This window comes from Pantherophis guttatus, chromosome 2 (assembly GCF_059756535.1).
Source record: "Pantherophis guttatus breed Tessera chromosome 2, ASM5975653v1, whole genome shotgun sequence".
Classification (NCBI taxonomy): Eukaryota; Metazoa; Chordata; class Lepidosauria; order Squamata; family Colubridae; genus Pantherophis; species Pantherophis guttatus.
The window spans coordinates 174,825,073-174,847,095 of record NC_142064.1 but is presented as its reverse complement, the minus strand read 5'-3'; the positions used below and the strand labels follow the sequence as shown (position 1 = coordinate 174,847,095).

Sequence of the window (22,023 nt, the reverse complement as noted above, 5' to 3'; positions counted from 1 at the left end):
GTTGGTACTGTCTGCTAAACCACTAGGGCCCAGGAAACTAGGTTTGTTTAACTAGGTGTCTTTGGGCCAGGCTGGAAAATGGTAGAGATGATTTTCGAGTTCGCTGCGAAGATCTGGAGAAGGAGGTGCAGGAGCTGCAACACCGTAACGAGGAGCTGACTAGCCTGGCAGAGGAAGCACAATCCCTCAAAGATGAAATGGATGTACTTCGGTGAGTTTTTTGGCTATAAAACAGCAAAATATAATTTCTGTAGGTGTAGGGGTGTATAGGTGTAGGTCTGGGAAACAAGCCATGCTCTGGGGGTAGGTTGTAAGTCAAATCTGCACGTGCTTATTGGGTGCTACATATTTCTAGAATTTTCTGATTTTGGAAAATAAAAAACAGCTTGCTAATTTAAAAGGCATTTTGGAATTGCGTAAGAAATATATTGCAAACAAAAATCCAGATGCTTTGTGACCTATATGTGCCCTGAAACTGACAATGGCACTTGAAGCTCTGGAATATACAGTAGCAGTTTGGATTAGCTGTAACTTGAGTTTTAAGGAATTGCATATGGGAATATGGAATAAGGTTCTTGTATAGAATCCAGCTTAGGCTGACCTGTTAATGTATTTCTATCAGCATTTATTGTGGCTATATACTTTTCTAGGCTCCCTTCTCCCATGTTTGAATTTTAACTCGGCACAAAGTATGCCATAAAATATCTATTGCAAATCTTCTGTTCCAAATTCCAAGTTTTTTTTAAGCTCGGTTTTCAGATGATCTTGTGTAGAAATTTTTCCTTTAATTCTTAAAATACAGCATAGAAATTGGTTTTTCAGAGATTGTACATAAAATACATTTTTGTTAAATGCTGACTTTTGATCCATTCAGGCTTTGATTCCTATGCCTATAAATGCATTGTTTGGGTGCCCTTTCAACCTAAAAGCCAAATTGGGAGCCAGAACATAGAAACATTAGGAATAATATGAATGAGACAATTGTTTCTTATTGTTATTGTTTCAGTCTGTGGCACATACCGACTTTGTGCAGCAATATCATTGCTTTACACTGATGCTTCCAGTAGCCAAAAGAGTTACTTTTCTGGATAAAAAGCAGGCAGTTAGATGAGAACTGAAACTGATTTGATATTAAAATATGTGAAAAGTATTACACTGCGTTTTTTTTTTCCTGCAGCCATTCGTCAGACAGGGTGGGACGGCTGGAGACCATGGTAGATTCTTACAAAAAGAAACTGGAAGACCTGGGGGACCTGCGTCGGCAGGTCCGCCTGCTAGAAGAGCGAAACACAGTTTATATGCAGCGCACCTGTGAGCTGGAGGAAGAGCTGCGGCGGGCCAATGCTGTGCGTGCACAACTAGAAGCACATAAAAGACAGGTATGGTGGAAGAAGGTCCTGTTTGATTAACTGGAAGCCTTGGGTTGGTAAAGCCAGCAAGCTGCTATGGCAGGGCTGCTGAGAAGCGAAAATTGTTTTTTGGTTTTGTTTTGCGGAGAAGTCATTTGACTAGAACTAAACCAAGTACTGTATCTGTGCTGGGCCTTTAACTGTATCTTTGCTACTGTTTGGGGGACAGAACAGTTGTCACAATTGCAGCTTTATGATCAGTATAATTTTTGGCATGTGAAAGCATTTAACGCAGACATACGATTGGGAAGAATGGGCTGATCTCTGCAAAACGGAAAAGAAAGAGCAGAAAGCAGAAGACACCCCCAAGCAGATCTCCATTCTTCTCCTACTCAGGTGCAAGAGCTCCACAGCAAACATGGAGAGGAAGCCTTGAAGGCAGAGAAATGGCAATTTGAATATAAGAATCTGAAGGAGAAATTTGAGGCGCTGGTAAAAGAAAAGGAGGTAATGCAGAATTGGTATTCAGGCTGGGTATTCCTGCCCTCGGCAGGGTGTGGCAAGGATAGAGAAATCTGGAGGGAAGAGGTGCTTTGGCAGGCTGGTTCTGTTGCTTCATCAGGAAGTAATTAAGGGGCTGGTGTTTTGAATAGTTTTGAGGGGCGTATGATGTTACGTGTATTTCCACAGAGATTGATTGAAGAGCGGGAAGCCCTTCGGGAGGCTAATGAGGAACTGCGATGTGCTCAGGTGCAGCAGAAATTCCTAAACCAAGCAGGTGAGCTGGGAGAAAAACTTCCTCTGTTCTCTCAGAGGTCCTCCATATTACTCTGGGAGGGAAGCGGAGCTCTGATCTCTTGAACAGTTCCAAATCAAAGTAAAGGGAGGGAATCTGCCCTCACGTTGGCTTGATGTACCATATTTTTTGGAGTATCAGACGCACCTTAGTTTTTGGGGAGGAAATAAAAGCTGATTGACAGGTGGATTGGCCTCCCAGAATACCCCCAATCAGTTGTTCCCAGAGATGAATTTTAGCAACAGGTTCCTTGGTTGTGAGCTCTGTGCCTTGCTTTTTTTTGCTTTTTTTTCTGCCTCTGAAACAGACCTTCAGAAAAAAAGCCTCTGAAGCTCTGTTTGGGGGCTTCTTTTCTGAAGCTTCGTTTCTGATGCTTTTTTCAGCCTCTGAAACCTCCTTTGAGAAGCTGGGCAGGGCTACATTCGGAGTATAAGACGCATCCAGATTTTCACCCTCTTTTTTGGGGGGGAAAAGGTGTGTCTTATACTCTGAAAAATACGGTACATAATCAATAACTCATAAAATGGCTTGTTCAGTTTCAGCTTTGTTTTATGGATCAGCAATTGTGGTCTATAAACTATATAATTTAATGGTTTAGCATGTATGATTCAACCAGTAATGGTTTATTCAGTAAATTTAGTAAAGTGTAATCTATTTACTACGTCACTTAGGTATTCAAAGAGATAATCCTGTTGTATCTGCAGTGAACAAGATGGGATATTTACGCTAGGAGGTCTTGAGAATGAGATTTGCCCATCTCATGACATTAGTATTTAGGGGCATTTAGGGAAGTATGAACGAGTATGCTGGATCTGGTTACTGAATTAAGCCATTTTTTTCTGGATATGTGCAATATTGTAGCATCAATTAAGAGCCATGGTGGTGCAGTGGTTAGAATGCAGTACTGCAGGCTAACTCACTGCTCACTCCAGAAGTTCAGTCCTGACCAGCTCAAGGTTGACTCAGCCTTCCATCTTTCCGAGGTTGGTAAAATGAGGACCCAGATTGTTGGGGGCAATATGCTGACTCTGTAAACAGCTTAGAGAGGTTTGTAGAGTACTAGGAAGCAGTACATAAGTCTAAGTGCTATTGCTATCAATTAACCAAACCAAAGGCTGAATTCACTAAACACCAAAAACAAGGTAGCTAACCAAGTTTTGCTATCATGCAAATGTGGCAATTTAGTTCTTTGAATGTTGCATTAGGTGACCAACTTAGTCATCCAAACTTAAGTAAACCTTTTCCCAACCTGTATTTCCTCCTCCTTGCCCATTCTGAGAAATACTATCTCCTACATTAGAGTGTTCTAGGCATTGTTATGCCATATAACTGCACCAATATAGATGTAGTATATGTTGATCAAATGTATAAGGTTGAACTTTTACCTGATAATTGACAATATTCCTTTTTTAAAAAAATAAAAATAACTAATGTTTGTTCCCTTCCTTATTTCAGATGCTATATTGGAAGACATTTCTTCTCCAATGGATAATTTAGCAGCTGAAATCATGCCAGCAGAATTAAAGTAAAATACTGGTTTTTTATTATATAAAGTGTGTGTGTGTATGTGTGAATGATTATGTAAAGTGTGTGTGTGTGTGTGTGTGAATGGTTATTTAGTCCAGTTTTGATGGTGATGGTTTTAATAATTATTATCAATGAGGATAATACTAAAATAAACTTTACCAAATTGGGGACCTTTTCTTTGAAATAAGGGCAAACACCTTCAGATCCTAGTGAGGATTAGAGTTTTAACATTATTAATTCATTATAATTGGCTTTTTCCGTCAGCCAAAGAGGTACACTACTAGTTCTAGAAGATTCACAGTAGGATGTATGCCAGATGAATTGAATTTATTCTTCCTGGTGCAGCGAATGAGGAGCAGATGCTCTCTGGCTTACTTTCCAACCTAGTACAAGTATTCCTTGTCTAGCGACCACAGTTGAAACCAGCAACTTTGTTGTTAAGTGAAGTAATCACTAAGTGAAATCCCTACTATGATTTTACTTCAGCTTTCCTTTACTTTACAGACCTGCCAAGGTTGTAAATGCAAGTATTGGTTGTAAAATTACTTTTTCACCACAGCTGTAAATGGTCCCTAAACAAGGCAGTCACTTAGTGAAGACTATGTGGTACCTGTTAATCCCAAGGATGTCATTAATTCCTTGGTCATCATTCATGGCCATCTGTCACAGTGTAAATTTTTGTTAATTCCTCATGCATTTAACAAAAAACAGGGAAAAAAAACAGAAAAAAAGCATTTAAATGCATTTTAAAAGGACTACAGTAATCTATTTTGTTTTCTGCTGTCATCAGGTCATGAGGAATTGAAAGCAGGTGAATCCTTGAAAGCAATAATCTGGAATAAGAGGGTTGAATATGGATTATACTGAAACAATTTCCCCCCAATGGGCCAGAATTCCAGATAAATCTGGTCTTCCTTCTTCAGTAATGCTGAAATTGGATTTTTTGTCCCCAGGGAGACCATCGTACGGCTACAGCACGAGAATAAGATGTTATGTGCTCAGGAGGTATCGTACCGACAGCAACAGGCTGAATTGCAAGGACTCCTGGAAGAATCAAACCGCAGTAAAAACCAGTTAGAGGCACAGCAAAGGTATGCAGGAGAGCTGGAAAATTTCTCATTTCCTGCAAGGAAATCTAATTTTTCTTATTTAATCCTGGACAGAGATTGAAGAAATTTTCATATTTTATTATTGGCAGAGAAGCCACCATGCCATGTAGGGCAGGGGTGTCAAACTCACTGCGTCATGGTGGCATCACGTGACGTATTGTGACTTTTTCCCCCTTCGCTAAACCGGGCATGGGTTTGGCCAGCACGTGACACATCCGGCCCAGGGGCCACGAGTTTGACAGCCCTGATAGAGGGGTTTCCATTGGGTATGTTAAGCTTCTCAAATTGGCAGTTTTAACATAGTGTTTGATGTTACTTTGTCCTGGTTAGTGTTTTGAAGCTCATTGATGTTGGCCTATTATTTCAATCCTGTGGCGCAACATTTTAGCTTTTATATTTAAATAAGGGTTGGGTGGTCTTAAGCTCAAGCATCCTGTGCCTGATGCAGTATGAAGATAATGTTAGTGGATTTCCTTGATGAGGGTGTGACATTGTCCAGATGAGGGTTATATCAGTCGGATCTGATGCTGGCTGAGTCATAACTTTTGACCACTCCCCTTGCTCCGCCCCTTTCATGCCCAGTTTAGACTCAGTCGGCCTGAGAGAAACATCTCCTACAGATCTGGCTATACAGCCCAGGTCTGTTCAATATCACAGAATTGTAAGTCTTTTTGACCACCTTTTTATTTCTATAGCTTAAAATTGTTACTTCTATCCCACCAACGATTGTTTAAGGGGCCCTAGACCACAATACCACCAACAATAATAGCAATTACCTAATTTTAAGGGAAATTGCCAAATCGGGCCGCCGCCCACCCTACAGCGATCCCAAAACCGCTGATCAGCTGTAGAGCGGTTAATTGAAGCCCCGCGGCAATTTTAAAAGGAAGTTTTTGCCGCTTTGCCACCAACGAGTCTGCAAGTTTGGGGGGGGCAGCAAGCTTCTTCTTGCCTCCCCCTGGGCATTTCCAGCCAGTATTTTTATTTTTTTCTCTTTGTGGCTGGGGGGGCGCTGAGGAGGTCCGTTTCTAGGCTTGCCTAGACAGATACCTCCAGAGCAGAGTTTTCCTCCTGCTCAAGTGTGACCTGGCAGCCATCGTGCTTAACGCCAGAGTCGTTGCCATCTCAAATTTCAACCACGTGGTGAAACTGAAACCAAAAGCTATTTCTCCAGTCGACATCGTGGTCGCAGTGAGTATACTAAAGATGGCAGATCGCTCTTCCCATGGGGAGGAAAATACTATGTACACTGGGAAGAAATCAACTTCCAAACGTAAGCACCTTTCTAAGCCTGAGGAGAAGGATTTAGCAAAGAGGCATAAATCTCTAGAAAAGCAAGCTAGTGAAGTGCCTGCAACTGAGCCTGATAAGGGGACCCCCCCCCCATCTACCCCCCCTCCTCCCATTTCAACTGTTAGCCAGGCCTGGTCTTCGGAGGGAGAGGGTAATGTTCTTCAACAAGACCAAAGCAATTTGCAAAACCCCTTTGCAAGTCAATTAATGACCCCTGCAACTCCTGTATTTGGTGGGCCTGCAGCTGCAGCTGCTTCAACAGGTGAATCCTCTATGCCTGTGCTAACCCCCGAAGATCCTTTAAAAAATGTGCCAGAAGGATTGAGAATTCTGATTGAACAGGCCATTGCTTCTAGAATGGCAGCCAATATTCATGGTCACCACTCTGGCTCTGCTATTTCAGAGCGATCTGCCCGTATTAGAATTTCTCCTGCAGTCAGTCTTACTGGCTCTCATTCTCCTGCAGCCTCCAGAGTTAGTGAAGCCTTTGTGTTTGAGGAAGAGAGACATTCTGACCTATCAGATGATGAGGGGATAATCCAAGATCAACCTGCCTTTACAGGATTATTTCCCCCCAATAAATTCAAGTCTTTATTGCATAAGGCTCGCTTAACAGCCGCCTTAAAGGAAGATGAATACTTTCAAGAGATGCAGGAGGCTCAAAAGGGTGGACTACAGGGACCTTTTTCTGAGCCCCCCCCTGAACTTTGTTATGTACCAACTCCACAACTGTTCATAGACGTGGTAAAGAAACAGTGGGCTGGGCCTGCAACCATGGCATCTGCACATGGTTCAGATAAGAAATATTATGCTGTTGCTCCAAAGTTTGCTCAACTCTTGCAAGTTCCACCTGTAGACAGTCCTGTAGCGGCCCTTTCCTCTTCTTCTTCATACGTAACTGGGGATACTTCTGAAGGTCTAAGGCCAGAAGACAAAAAGTTAGAATTTCTGTTTAAAAAGAACCATCAGGCCTCGGCATGGGCAATTCAATCAGCTTCATCAGCCTCATTTTTTAATAGGACTACCATCCTTTGGCTTCAACAGTTACAGGCAAGGGTACCCCCCAGTGAGGTTCGCCTTCATCAGGATATTAATAAAATCATTGCTGCCACTCAATTTTCGGCTGATGCAACCTTGAATTCAGCCAAATTTGCATCCAGAGCCTTAGCCTCTACAGTTTCAGCCCGCAGGATGCTCTGGCTTCGCCAATGGCCTGCTGACCTTAAGGCCAAATGGCGCTTGGCTGCAGCTCCATATTCTGCAAACAGACTATTTGGGGAATCACTTGACCCTCTTCTTGTAGAGACACGGGACAAGCGAAAAATTTTGCCCTCAACATACAAACGGGCTGAAGGAAGACCCTCTCCATATTACAGAAGGCCTTCCTTTCGTTCCTACCCCCAGGGAGGCCCCTCCAGGCAGGAATATCTTCAGGGATCCTATCGATCCTCGGACCGTCAATATTTTCGGGACAGGAGCAGACAATTCCAGCCCAAACGGTCCTTTCGGGGTTCTGGTTTCCGCCAGTCCCGCAGTCGTAAGTGACTCACTACCAAATCCTCCAGTAGGGGGTCGCCTGTCCCTCTTCGCGGACAGGTGGGAAAGGTCATCTTCAGACCTTTGGGTTCTTTCAGTTGTAAAATTCGGCCTCCCCCTGGAATTTCTCTCCAGGCCTCCAACCCGCTTTCTTCAATGTCCAACTTCCAAAAGCGAATCCAGACGTCAATTAATGAACCAAGCAGTTCAGCACCTACTACAGATTCACGCCATAGAGGAGGTCCCCCACGATCAATGGAAACAGGGGTATTATTCCATCCTGTTCGTAGTTCCAAAGCGGTCAGGGGGGTGGAGAGCCATTCTGGACTTAAAAAATCTCAACTCATACATAGTGTATCGCAGATTCAAAATGTGTTCACTAACCTCTATTCTTCAAGGGATTCGTCCCAACGATTTTCTAGTTTCCATAGACCTCATGGAGGCTTATCTTCACATTCCCATCCTGCCAAAGCATCGACAGTATCTCCGATTCAGCTATGCAGGAAAGCATTTTCAATACCGGGCTCTTCCCTTCGGACTGGCATCTGCACCAAGGGTCTTCACAAAGGTCCTGGCGGTGGTGGCGGCTCACCTGAGACAACAACCGGTAAGGATCCAGGCTTACCTGGACGATATTCTGATTCAGGCTCACTCTCAAGAGCAAGCCTTACACGACCTACACCTCACGATTCAAACCCTGAACAACCATGGGTTCTTGGTCAACTACAAAAAAAGTCAGTTAGTGCCAGTCACCAGGATCACCCATCTTGGCGCCATCATAGACGCAGCCCAGGGGACCGTCTACCTAACCTTGGAACGACGGTCAGACATCAGGGACCTAGTAGCTCTCATTCGCAGAACTCCATCAGTTCCATTGGCCACTCTATCCAAGCTCTTAGGCAAGATGGTCTCCTGCGTCCAGATCGTCCCATGGGCACACCTTCACGCTCGCCACTTGCAGTGGTTCCTGCTTCCTTTTCAAAAGAAACGCCAAGCTCACACCATGTTAACAGTCAAAGTTCCACTCTCAGTCAGGCGATCGCTAGGTTGGTGGACATCGCCTTCTCTCGACAAGGGGTGTCTCTTCATGAATCACGACCGACTTGTACTCACTACAGACGCCAGCCTTCACGGATGGGGGGCTCATCTTGCATCACACGTGGCTCAGGGCCGTTGGTCTGCATCAGACCTCGCCAACCCTATCAACTGGCTGGAGCTGAAGGCCATTCGTCTCGCTCTCACGCACTTTCACCGGTTCGTGCAACACCGTCATGTTCTGGTGTTGACAGACAATATGGCGGCGAAGGCACATGTCAACCGTCAAGGGGGCACCCACTCAAAGCGCCTCATGGAGGAATCATTTCGCCTGGGCAAGTGGGCAGAACAACACCTCCTCTCCATCAGAGCGGACCACATTGCGGGGTCGGAAAACACACAGGCGGATTTCCTGAGCAGGACAGAGGTGGACAACAGCGAGTGGCAGATTCATCCCGACATATTTCATCAGATTTGCAACAGGTTCGGCATCCCAGCCATAGATCTCTTCGCCACACACCTGAACAATCAGCTTCCTCGCTTATTCTCGAGGTTCCCGACGCCAGGGGCGGAAGGGGTCAACGCTCTCCGTCTCACCTGGCCGCCGGGTCTTCACTATGCCTTTCCACCGCTGCCTCTGATTCCGGCCCTGATTCGGAAGGTCATCGCCGACAGAGCAGAAATTATCCTCGTGGCTCCCCACTGGCCACGCCGTCCGTGGTTCGCAGACCTGGTCAGTCTCTCCACATTTCACCCTTGGAGGATTCCACCAGACGAGATTGTACTGCGTCAGGGGAACCTTCTTCATCCGGACCCTCAGTGGCTCCAACTGACTGCATGGCGCTTGAAGGGGCCCGTCTAAGGCAGGACAATTATTCAGATAGGGTGATTCACATTGTTCAAGCCTGCAGACGTAAATCCACAGTCAGACTCTACAATATCTCCTGGCTCGCCTTTTATAGGTGGTGCCGTTCCCGGCAGATAGATCCTGTTTCAGCCTCACCTGCCCAGATCTTGGAGTTCCTCAGAGATGGGTTTGACCGTGGTCTGGCCCATAGTACCCTTCGGAGACATGTGGTGGCTCTGTCTACGGCCTTGTCCAGTCCATCCGGCCGACCACTCACTCAGCACCCTGTGATAAAAAAGTTCCTGCGAGGAGCCAGGCTCTTGCGGCCCTCCTCGATTCATAGATACCCTACTTGGGATTTGCCCAAGGTCCTTAACGCTTTAACTGAGACTCCCTTTGAACCCCTCCGCACGGTTCACCTTCGCTTTCTCACCCTTAAGGTGGTTTTCCTTATAGCCATAACTTCAGCCCGTCGCATTTCGGAGCTGGCAGCCCTCTCAGTTAGGGAGGATCTCTGTGTTTTCCGGCCGGACACAGTTATTTTGAGATTGGACCCTTCCTTTATTCCCAAGGTTAATTCCCCCTTTCACAGGGCCCAAGAGGTTATTTTGCCCAATTTCTGTTCCCGGCCCTCTCATGCCTTGGAACGAAGGTGGCATACCTTAGATGTACGGAGGGCCCTAAAGATTTATATCAAAAGGACTGCTCCCTTCAGGAAGTCAGAGGCTTTGTTTGTTTCCTTTTTGCCAGGCTCCCTAGGGCTCAAAGTCTCTTCTGCCACAATTGGTAGATGGATCAGGGCTTGCATCGCCTCGGCATATCAGGCCCAGGCGATTCCTGTTCCCAATAGCATTACTGCCCACTCCACTAGGAGTGCTGCTACCTCAGCAGCTTGGGCGACTCAGGCCTCCCTTGAGGAGGTATGTAGGGCAGCCACCTGGTCTACCCCCTCGCCATTTATTCGTCATTACAAGATAGATACCTTTGCTTCTGCTGAAGCGTCATTTGGCAGGAGGGTTTTGCAGCAGGTGCATCGTGCGAGGGTCTCTCCAGGCCCTTCGACATCCCGCCCTTGAGACAGCCAAATCTTTGGTATGTCCCTCATCTGGACAATGTCACACCCTCATCAAGGAAATTGGGCATTGGTCTTACCTTAAATGCCAGATTTCTTGAGGGGGGTGACATTGTCCAGCCCCTCCCTCTGTCTCAGTGCCTGTACAGTTTATTGTTCTTGTTCAGTAGTTTTTTTCCAGTTGTCCCGTTGGACCGAATTACTTCCTCCTGATAACGGTGGTTCCTGTTGGAGATACTTCTGGTGGCCTTCCTTCGTCAAAACTGAGCATGAAAGGGGCGGAGCAAGGGGAGTGGTCAAAAGTTATGACTCAGCCAGCATCAGATCCGACTGATATAACCCTCATCTGGACAATGTCACCCCCCTCAAGAAATCTGGCATTTAAGGTAAGACCAATGCCCAATTACCTTATAATTCTTACATTTTTAAATAGCAGTGGCAATTTTCTCTGTTTGCGTTGCAGCCACTCAGAAATGGAGAACAGCCTTGGCTATGTGTTTCTTTCATTCACCCCTCTCCCATCCATGTACCATAAACTCAAAAAGAATATACAGTTGGGAATTACAGAGAATTATAAGGCCTTATAATTCAAGATTTCAAAAGATTTCTTCTAAGCAATGGAGTAGTGCTTTTGTAACTTAAGAATATGAATGTTTATGATTGCAGACTAGATTGTAGAGAAACTATAGTCCTGAGTTGCACAGGGCTGCTTTGGCAGTTTTCTGTAGCTGGGAGAGGACTTGATCAGATCTCAGCAGTTTCAGAAACATCCATGAATCATAGAAGTTTGAAAGCTCCACTATTTTATGATAGTAAATTCTTCCTGAGTGAAAAGGAGCTTGGGCAATCTTCTGGTTGCACAAAACTGCCATTTTGAGGATTGGGAATTGGATGGAGCTTTTTTCAGATTTAACATTTAACCAGTTATAGGATCATTTGGGTTTCAGTCTCTTCTCATGATTTGTTTGGTTTTGGCTTACTATGTTGTACAAAGCGATTTGTTCAATATGGTATGATTAAGTGAGCCATGGCTTTGCATAATGTGTGAAGATTTCATCTGAATTTGATAAAAGTTATCTTGCTATTGGAAATGTAGTCATAGATGTACCTACTTAGGCCTAATGTATACAAGTAGGCTTCTTTCTGGAAAGTGAGCACAGAACCAAAAACTTAAATTGCAAAAGAAGATGGTTTTGAACAATCTGCTTTTACATTATTGGGCTTTCTCAGCGTGATATCTTGATTTCTCTGTCTAGGCTGAGCCAGCAACAAATCTCTGCGCTTAAGGCTCAAGTGGACGAGCTCCAGCGTACCCTCCAAGAACAAGGAAGCAAAGCAGAAGATGTGAGTTTCTCTGAAAATGGGCTTAGAGCATCTTAAGTGAGCCTTGCAGAAGGCTGTTCAAGAAAAATTTAATAGAAGCTGATATCCCATCCACTCCCTGCTTCAGTGCTGAATTCCTTACAAAAATAGCAGCAATGGGATTGGCATCATCCACCTACCAGCTGTGTGGAGCTGTTTTAAAAAAAAGTGTATCCCATAATCCATCTAATTCTGGGTTGAATTTTGAATATAAGTTTGGGGATATTTATATTTCCTCTTTATCTCTGCCAGTTGCTTCAGAACAAATGGAAATCTAAATCTTAAAATTGTGTATATTTTCCATGTGTGTGTTTTTTAAGTGGATGGCATAGTGTTTTTTCCTCCTAATTACATACAATAAGTGACATATACAAGGCTGACTTATACAATTTTAAAGTTACTTAAACTATAGTTTAAAGTGGCCATGTTGGACAAAGAGTGCTATTTAGCTAGAATGATACATGCCTGGATATTGTGTTGATATCCTTGCTGTCCTTTTCCCATGCCTTGTCTTGAAATCCAGCATGATCCCTTAGGCAGATCTTTGTTTTTCGCCTGGGTCCCCACATACCCAACCCACTTTACTAATAGCCCTCTCTTTCTCCCCTCTGATTTGCTGGCTGTCCTGCCTAGGCCATTGTAAGTACTTGCATATTCTGTATTTGCTCCCATAATCTGTGCTTCATTCCTGAAATGCACTGTTTTTCTTCTGCCAGAGAGTTTTGTTTTGTTTGTTGTTGTTTTTTTGTGTGCCTTAGCAAGGGTTAGTTATTTGGGTTTCCATACCAAGCACTTATACTGGCTACTTAGAGTTATTAGTGGCTTAATGTTTGGAATGGGATTATAAAGATATTTGGCTTGTTTGCTCCTTACACATCTTTGAACTCAGCCTAGTCTTCCTACGCAATCATGGCATTATGAAGATGAAAGGAGACTCCAATAAGTGCTGCCTTGGGCTTCCAAGAGAAAGACAAAATCTGAATATGCCGATTAATAAATGTAAATTAGTTGTTCCAGTTTTCACATTGATAATCTAAAAGGTACCAATATATTACTATATGTATTATAAGATATCTCTGAGGAGTTGCAGCTTTCCTTGCCCAGTCAGTAACTATTTCAGATATGTACAGGATTCTGCATTGAACAACAGAATATATTCACTCACATTGCAAATTCTGTCTTATCGGTTTTTGTACTGCCCCTTAGAGAATCTGGTGTCTGTGGAACTGAATGGAACTCTTCAGCTCTGTCTTCAGTAACATAACTGAATTCAGGAGCATCCCATCCTATCTTTTTAGTTTGGATCACAAATCTGTACTTACACTAGTCTCGCCAACATCCAGTCAAAGTAAAGCTTTTAAAGCAGTGAATATATACAACAGGTTTCCAAGACTTTTAGTGCTGAACACTATGAAAGTACATAGATATTAACATGTGATGCCATATATGCTGATGATAGCACTACTCCTTCTAATGGGCAATGAGAAAATGGTAAATTGTTCCAGTCTGGAACAGTCTAAATTGTTCTCAGCATGAACACAAATCTAAGCACTCATTCCCTTTTTTTCTCTCTAGTCTTCCCTATTGCAGAAGAAACTGGAAGAGCACCTGTAAGTGATTCTATTCATGTTTTAAGGTGGGGTTGGAAAAAGAATTCTATATAAAGCTTGCTGTAGTACATAGAAGGACTGTAGTAAAGCCTCTAGGAGTAGTTTGAGTCCTATTGGTTGTAATACATTTCCAAACCAGAGTCTTTGACCTGCTGACTGTTATTCTCAAAACCAGTTGTGTAACAAATTCCCATTTGTTTCATCATGTAACCAGAGAAAAATTGCATGAGGCCCATGCAGAGCTTCAGAAGAAGAAGGAGTGCATTGATGAGCTAGAACCCAAAGTAGACAACAGCAGTAAGTGACTGAAAGTTGGTCCTATTGTTTTAAATTCAGAAAAGTTTGGCTTAATCTTTCTTGACAATGGAATGAGAAGAGGTGCTCTGTAACCAGGATGAAATTCTCAGCTGAGATACCCAGGGACTCTGAAGGTCCTGAGATTTGGAACAAAATGTCTTTCTTCCCTACCTCACCACAAACTTCCAAACTGGAAACAATAGATAATCGCAACTCTTCTCCTTTCCAACAGCTGCCAGGAAAATTGATGAACTTCAGCAGACATTGAAGAAAAAGGATGAAGATATGAGAGCTATGGAGGAGCGATATAAACGCTACATGGATAAAGCCTGCACAGTAAGCAAGGTTTTTGTACTTGCCCTGTACATATGAACACAATAAACACTGTGTTTATTAAATCTCGTGGACTTGTTGGCTTCGTCTCTATTGCCAAAGCAAGATATATTGCTTAGCACATTGTAAGCCGCCCTGAATCTCCGGAGAAGGGCAGCATATAAATCAAATTTAAAAAAAAGAAGAAAAAGAAGATATATTTCAGTTAAGATTTGTTGAAGTCATAAGAGGCTGTCTTTTAGTTAAGCAAAATAGTTATGAATTGTCTGACTAATTCTTCGTTTGTTTATCTCCTGTTTCTTTTGTCATTATCTTAGTGTGGTATCCCCAATGTCCTAAGAGCAGTAAAGGACCATTTAGTCTGTAGAGGTTTTTTTGAAGGCATTTGGGAGTTTTTAGCTCTTTTACCTGTGTGCATTTTTCTGAGGGGGAAATGAGATTTCTCCATTTGTCTTGTACTCATTAAAGAGTTAAGGAGAATTATATGATTGCTAGGGATAGGGAGAAAAAGTAAGAAAATGCAGTAGAGTGCTCTATTTTCAGGCTGCTCTGGTCTTGCACGTCCGTGAGTTAGAAAAAAGCTTGGAGAAGTAATAGTATATATAAGATTCTAAGTCAAAAAAAAAAAAAACTAATAATCATGATTTAGCACATATGTGAACCAAGCCAATAACTTTGTGAATATGCTGTTTGGTAATGAGGGTGATTCAAATCAAGAATATTGTTTCTGAGCTTTTCTAGTATCTACTACTCCACGTTCTCAGAGGTTTAGTAATGATGGCAGAGGCTTCATTTCTTCCACAGGTCATCAAGAAGCTAGACCCCAAGCAACAGCCTCACGTAGTTCCTTTGGAGATTCAGGCATTGAAAAATCAGCTGCAAGAAAAAGATAAGAAAATAAGCCACCTAGAGGTGAGGCCCTCTTCCTTTGTTAAGGACAGGGTAAGCAACTTTTCCTTGGCTGGGGCTCCATTTAAATATTTTTTGATGGGTGGTGTGATGGATGATATAAAATCAGTGGGACCAGGACTTACTGAGATTGTTTCCTAGATTTGAGAGAAAGTTAGGGAGGAGTCTTTAATTTTTTCAAGCTACATCATACTTGCTGATATGTAGTTCAGTGGTGTGAAGTAGTTCACACTACTTTTTACTGATTTTTCTTGAAATTGGAAGCCGGCTATATAACTAGTTTTCTGGAAGTGTGGTAAATGATGGCCTCAGATATCACAAAGGAAGGACTTGAGGGCTTGTGCCTTCTGGCTTCAGGTTGCCAGCTCTGATTAATGATAATAATTGCAGCCTTCCTTATGCGTTCACTAGATTCATATTTTGCACTAAATGTTAATATTTTTTCAGGCTTGGCTTAGTATGGGTGTTGGTAACCTGCGACTCCCGAGCCTCATGTGGCTCTTTGAGCCCTCTCCTGTGCCTCCCTGCCAACCCAGTCGCTTGACATGCTCTTCTCCCCGAGACACTGGCCCAACCCGTCCGTGGCTGACGCCAGCCACGAGGGCTGGCACGCCAACCTGACGGCTGGCAGGGTGGGAATGGGATCTGGGAAGAGGGTACGATGGAAAGGGAGACAGATTTGCAGCTGAGGAGTGAGCATGAGCCACTGCAGCGGCTTCACCGAAGACAACCCTCCTCCTTCTCCTCACGCGGCCCCCTGGCCGGCTGTTATGGGGCTGGGAGGGCGCGCACGAGCGGGGATACCCTCCTCAAGCAAGCAGCTCTTCTTTACAGTTCATGAAACTGCTTTTTCTGGCAAGCTTCTTTTTTTTTTTTAATTGGCAGACTAGGAATCTGCAGCAAAACTGAAGAAAAGTGCTTTCCATCTCATCCATTTTAAGACTCACTGGTTTTAAAATACCAGCTAGAATTATACAGTTATGTCTTAGTATATCAACAGCTTAGTATATATACTATATACTAAGGACTTCTTCTTTAGAAACTAGTTGGACCAGGCCAAATAGCACTGTCTGGAATGATCAAGCTATTTTGATGAAGACTTTTTAAAATGCTGGCAAGAATCTGACAAAAACGCTGCTAACATTCTGTTGATAAATCAGGGTTTGGTTTGGTTTATTTGCTTTCTCAAATTTAATTGTGCTCAGGAATAAATTTAGGTTGATCAGAGTTTTTGATCGATGGGATTTTTGGAAAGCATCCTGAACAGCTCACATTCTATGAGGCAATCACCAATCTCAAATGTTGGGACTGCCTCCCCCAACACATACACACTTGTGATCAGCAGCGCATGTGGAGCGTATAATCCCTTCTCAGTCTGCTTTACTGGTTCTTTTGTTTTTTTTCTCTGTTTCTCATGGATTTTTTTTTCTCCTCCCCATCCTGCTGTTTTCAGAAGCCCACTTTGCATTATAACCATCCTTCTGTTGTCTTGTATAATTTTTCCCAATCATCTTTTTTGTGAGGGATTGTTTTTATTTCCTTTTCTCCCCTTCCTGAATTGGGCTTGGTAGAATATTGTGAGAGAAAGTAACTACTGAAACTGAAGGCCAAAGTTGTGCTTTAAAGCAGGATTTTTCAAACTATCTTCCTTTGGAACCCTAAGTTGCTGCAAAAATTTGAGGGTTGCATGCGAGACTAAGGGCAAAAAGAAATTCATTTGAATGCAGTCAATTTTCTATCATTTTCCTTTTGATCAGGGGTTTGGGGAATTATTTTTTAACTGATTAAAAAACATTATTTTTTAACTGATTAAAAAATAAGTTTGAAAACCCTGCTTTGAAGGGAGTCTTCTTAAAATTGAAGATCTAATGGAATTGAATCCCTCTGCAGTTGCTGAAGGAGGAGAGGTATGTAGGTGCCCTTCATCCTGGGAGTCTCACTTGATTGTACCAGAGTTAAAAGTATTTCGATCTGTTTAGGGCACACCGTTTGGGAAAGTGTTTCATAACATTTGAAGGATTTATTTTTTAAAAAGTTTATCTATAATGTTCCCAGCTGCCCTGACATTCTTTGGTATGGAAGGGATTGCATTCTGTTCTCTTTCTCTTTCTCTCATTGGATTAGTCTGATTTTGAGAAGACAAAATCTCAGCAGGAGCAAGAAGAAAAACTCATCATCACTGCCTGGTATAATATGGTGAGTTTGACCTGTGTTTGAGAAACAGCAAGAGCCTGAATGATATCTAGTATCAGCATCAGACACAAAACAGTCACTGCATAGAAGCAGTTTATCCTGGCTATAGATGGAAGCTCGTATTTTCATTGATACCCAGTTTACTATCCCAGAATTTTTAGTGATCTTCTGGCCAATCCTAGAGTTTGCTCTTGATGAAACTGTAAAGGAAGAGAGCCTTTTGACGCTGGGGGGGCATGCAGGGTATTATTAACTTGAAAGAGAACAATACATTTAGTAAGATCAAGAGTTCTCCTAACCTCTTGATATTTCTAATAGTGTAAATTCTATGGTATATAGATGCGGGGGGTGGGGGGACGGGACGGGGTGGAGGGAGCAAAGAAATGACAGTGTTAGTTTGCAAGCAATAGGCAATTCTGAGAGACGAATCTTAAAATCAAAGGGAACTTGTATGATTTTCCATTTTGGGGATTTGAGCTTATGTGAAAATAAGTTTGTTTTTCTTGGTGTAAAATGAGGACTCAGATTGTTGGGGTCAATCTGCTAACTCTATAAACTGCTTAGAGAGGGCTATAAAGCACTGTGAGGTGGTATCTAAATCTAAGTACTATCGCTATTTCTATTTAACATAGATACCATGTGAATACTTAACATTTAATCAGCCCTTCTGCAGTGTAAAGGGCTTAGACATTATTACATGCTGATTCAGGTCTAGCTTTCAGCAGCATGAATATTATTAAACATCTGGGCTATCTGATGTAATTAACATTTTCTTCAATTCAAAAGAATATTAGAGAATTGTTACCTAGATGTCTGACAGTGCAAGTCAATTCTTTTCCCCTGTTACAGGGCCTAACACTTCACCAACGAGCTACAGAAAAGCGATCGTCCAATCCTCCAACAGTCCAATCCTTTTTGGCCCAACAAAGATTGGCCACCAATACTCGTCGGGGTCACCTGAGCCGAACTCAGCCCTTGTTGCTTTGATACAGAGGAGTCGTCTTACGGATTGTGATCTGGAAAAACTGTTCAGTGCATGTGTGCTTTGAGTTTAGCTGAAAGGGAGGGTTCAGTTTGAGCTCTTACTCTGTGCAGTGGTGTCTGTTTGGGAATTCCAGCCTCCGTCTGTATTGCTGAAAGTAATTTCCTGCTGCTCAAGAGTCCTCCTTCACTGAGCTTTTGCCTCTAAAACCAGATGAATGTGGCATGGGGCAGCCAAAGATTGACTTTTCTCCAGCAAACCTAAACTTACCTGACTTTTCTTTCACTACACACTGCTGGGAGCTGTTGAAAAACAAGTCTCCTAGAGAAGTGCTCTTCACCACTACTTGGTCACTACTCCTTGCATGTTACACGACACGTGGCATTTGTATAGCCTTTTAAGTGTGCCATGTTAAAAGCTTATTTCATGCTGCAGGGAGGATATTTTAAATTTCTGGTAGATTGGATCTCTTTTGCTACAATGAGAATACAGGCCCATCTTGAGAATTGAATGTACAAGGGTGAGGTAATAGCTCTGAATGTGGACTTTTGATTAAGGCTTGAGCCCTATGACAACTAGTAACAGCTTCCCCTTCCATTGTGGCAGCACCTAAAGCTCCTCAGACATAGCTTTGCTTAATGGTTACCTTCCAAGAAGGGATTAGTGCAGAAAAAAAACAAGTTGAATCTCTATAAATACTACCTAGGTACAGACTTAAAGAAAAGGGAAAGCTTGCAGTCCTGCCCATGAACCATTTGAGTGTATTCCTATAACTATACTGTTTTCACAGCAATATTTAGAGTCTGGTGCTTTTTCTTAACAAAAAAAACCTCTTGTTTTATTCTGTTAGTATGCCTTGTCTAATTTTGGATCACCCTTCCATCCTGGAAGTTGTAAGAAACTGTTTCCTTTTAAAATATGTTCTTCAAACTTTGTTTTTATTTTTTAGTAAATATAGGTTTACTGCTGTAAATTATACATTTTGTAAAGCAATTTGTTCATCTAGGCAGGTCTCTGCCTCTTTATTTTTCTATTGGACAGAAACCTGGCATGCAGTGATGCGGGGGTGGGGGGGTATGTCTGTAGAATCTTTTCATTACAAATAAAGGCTCTAAAATATTCTTTGTCATATTATTCCTCTAGTAGTGCTGACGTTCCAAAGGCTAACTACTTATATCGGTGGCATAGTGGTTAGAGTGCAGTACTGCAGGCTACTTCTGCTGACTGCCGGCTGCCTGCAATTTGGCAGATCAAATCTCACCAGACTCAAGGTTGACTCAGCCTTCCAACCTTCCGAGGTGGGTAAAATGAGGAGCCAGATTGTTGGAAGCAATAAGCTGACTCTGTAAACCGCTTAGAGAGGGCTGTAAAGCACTGTGAAGCGGTATATAAATCTAAGTGCTAGTGCTAAATCAGTGGTAAAATGCACTTAACTTACCTTCGCTACTGGATCACAAATGTGAGTGTGCGCGCCTCCACACATGCACAGAGCCTTCTGTGCATGCACAGAGGGTAAAAAACAGGACGTGATGACGTCTGGGCGGATGGCCGGAGCCTCCCATCGCCAGCCCTACCAGATCGCACGAGCCAGATAGATCGGCTGGATTTCACCACTGTGCTAAGTGCTATCATGCCCTAGGCATTATTTTAAAATTAAACTATTGTCTTCCTATGTAAAATAAACAAATGGTATATATTCCTTTGGTCTGCAAAGGGCATCTTTGGGGAGGGGAACCTGAATTTTAGGATCTAAGATCATGTATTAACATCATATATATTCCAAGATAGGACCCTTTTTTTCTTTTTATTGCCATTTACACAACCATTATTGCTGCCACATAGTCACTAGTATTTTTTTGTTCTGAGCATAGTATTTTCAACTGAGAAGCAACCAGAAAAATCTCTTAAGGAACTTCATGAACTATTTTTAGAAGCAGCGTGGCTTTCCAAGGCATCCAGTGTTATAAAAAAACCACCTCTCAACATTAACTCATAGTTAAGAGAATGCTAATTCTCTTCATAAGGAGAATTACCATAAAATCATAACAGTGCAGAATATTTGACTTAAATATTGGATAGAGCAGAGTTATCCAAATGTTCTAGTTTTCCACCCAGCAGCAGAGAAGGGACAGTTCAGAGTGAATGATGGGCAAGTGCGCGCACACAGCTCCATTTGCATGAGCAGTGGACATGCACACCCGCTGCTTGCACAACTGAAGATATATCCTATCACCCACCACTTCTGCGGCCTGGTTCTGAATGGCTCAAGGGCCAGTAGTGGGCTGCCACCCAGGGGTTGGGGACGCCTGTGGTAGAGTACTGAATATTTTGAGAGGTGCTTTTGAAATTATGTAAAAATATTTGTTTCATAATAAATTATTGACGTACAGTAATAGGGAAAATGAGAATTCTTTCTGCCTTTGAGACAGGATTTGAATAAAGACATCTGTCTGCTTTAAGGGAAACTGTCCTGAAGAATTCTACCTTCTCTAGAACACTGCAGCACTCTTGACAACTAGACAGCTCAGAGGATATATGAAAGATTAAAACAAGCACAGTGTGTTACCTTCTAGAACAGGGGTGTCAAACTCATGTCGTCACATGATGTATCGTGACTTTTTTTTCCCCTTCGCTAAACCGGCCGTGGCCATGGCCAGCCATGACGCATCCAGTCCACAGGCTGTGAGTTTGACAGCCCTATTCTAGGAGTCTCAAATCTTTATCGTCCTATAATAACTGGACTCACAGCTTTCTTTCAAACGAGAAATTTTTTTTAAACAAATTCAGTATGTTGCATCCCTTCGCCTAATCTGAGAAGTAAGACCTGCTTTAATAAACTTGATAATATTAATAGAGTCTGTTTTTCAAGCTTTCTGGGCTATGTACAAACCGCAAATATTTTACAAAGTTGTCTAGCTTTGAAGTGAAAAGTGCAACTAGCATTAACAATCTTCCATGTTTTCTATCAAGTTTGGTTATAAAGATTATACACCAGTGTTTGTGACACAACAAACTGCCCGAAGCCTAGAACATCTGCCCAAACTGAAAGAGCACCAAACTGGTGTTTTGACAACTCAGCGGTGCCATTCAAATCTTTCCAGTGATATATCAAATTTGAAATGTTTTGCTTAGCAGTAGTTAATACTTAATGGTTAGATGTATAGTACATGGCACAAGATTCATATATAGTGCTTTCATTTCTTTCCTTTCTATCATGGAACTAACAGTCCTATATACAAGATTCTAGTATGCTTTCCTGGTTGGTTTCAGCAAAATTACTGAACGATGTCCCTTTATTTTTTTGACCACAATAAGCAAAGTAAATCAGTGTGTTCTTGCTGTTGTTTGCACCAAGACAAATCAAGTCCATTTTTAGCTTTGTGCTAAATTAAGCTATCCCTAGTTGCATAAATTTTCTTAAATGAAATTAATCACCACAATGCTCCCTTATTAAAAGTGTTCAGGTTCAGTGTTCATATGCTATAGCTCAGGAGCCCCCAACCGCTGGTCCACAGACTGGCACAGGTCCGTGACCTGTTGGGAACCAGGCTGCACAAGCGGTGGACACACACACACAAAACCATCCCCTCTCCCCCTTGCCACTGCTTGTCTGCGAAGTGGAAAAGGTTGGGGACTGCTGCTATAGCTGACTTGGATATAAATGATGTACTCCAGTATGAGGATATAGTTTTAAAATTCAAGGGTTCTTAAAATCAATTTTTATTTTATTTGCTATTCCAGTGTTTAGGCATGATCAAGCTGTATATTTAATT

The 22,023-nt window shown here is 42.5% G+C and overlaps 1 protein-coding gene across 4 annotated transcripts in view; it reads left to right on the top strand.

The window, feature by feature from the left end:
- The window catches only part of HOOK2 (hook microtubule tethering protein 2), a 36,242-nt gene extending 16,873 nt beyond the window's left edge, over positions 1 to 19,369 (top strand). For 2 of the 4 annotated variants that reach the window (XM_034406609.2, XM_087887366.1), the window contains exons 10-22: positions 71 to 211; positions 1,178 to 1,379; positions 1,746 to 1,856; positions 2,040 to 2,127; positions 3,601 to 3,670; positions 4,626 to 4,763; positions 11,821 to 11,908; positions 13,502 to 13,536; positions 13,751 to 13,833; positions 14,066 to 14,169; positions 14,971 to 15,078; positions 17,200 to 17,271; positions 18,118 to 19,369. In XM_034406609.2, coding sequence (XP_034262500.2) covers positions 71 to 211; positions 1,178 to 1,379; positions 1,746 to 1,856; positions 2,040 to 2,127; positions 3,601 to 3,670; positions 4,626 to 4,763; positions 11,821 to 11,908; positions 13,502 to 13,536; positions 13,751 to 13,833; positions 14,066 to 14,169; positions 14,971 to 15,078; positions 17,200 to 17,271; positions 18,118 to 18,255 — 1,378 coding nt within the window. In that variant the 3' untranslated portion in view covers positions 18,256 to 19,369. Of the gene's footprint in view, positions 1 to 70; positions 212 to 1,177; positions 1,380 to 1,745; positions 1,857 to 2,039; positions 2,128 to 3,600; positions 3,671 to 4,625; positions 4,764 to 11,820; positions 11,909 to 13,501; positions 13,537 to 13,750; positions 13,834 to 14,065; positions 14,170 to 14,970; positions 15,109 to 17,199; positions 17,272 to 18,117 lie in introns of all 4 variants that reach the window. The other 2 variants (XM_034406598.3, XM_060688603.2) reach the window with 1 other exon arrangement.
- The last annotated feature ends 2,654 nt before the right edge of the window (positions 19,370 to 22,023 follow it).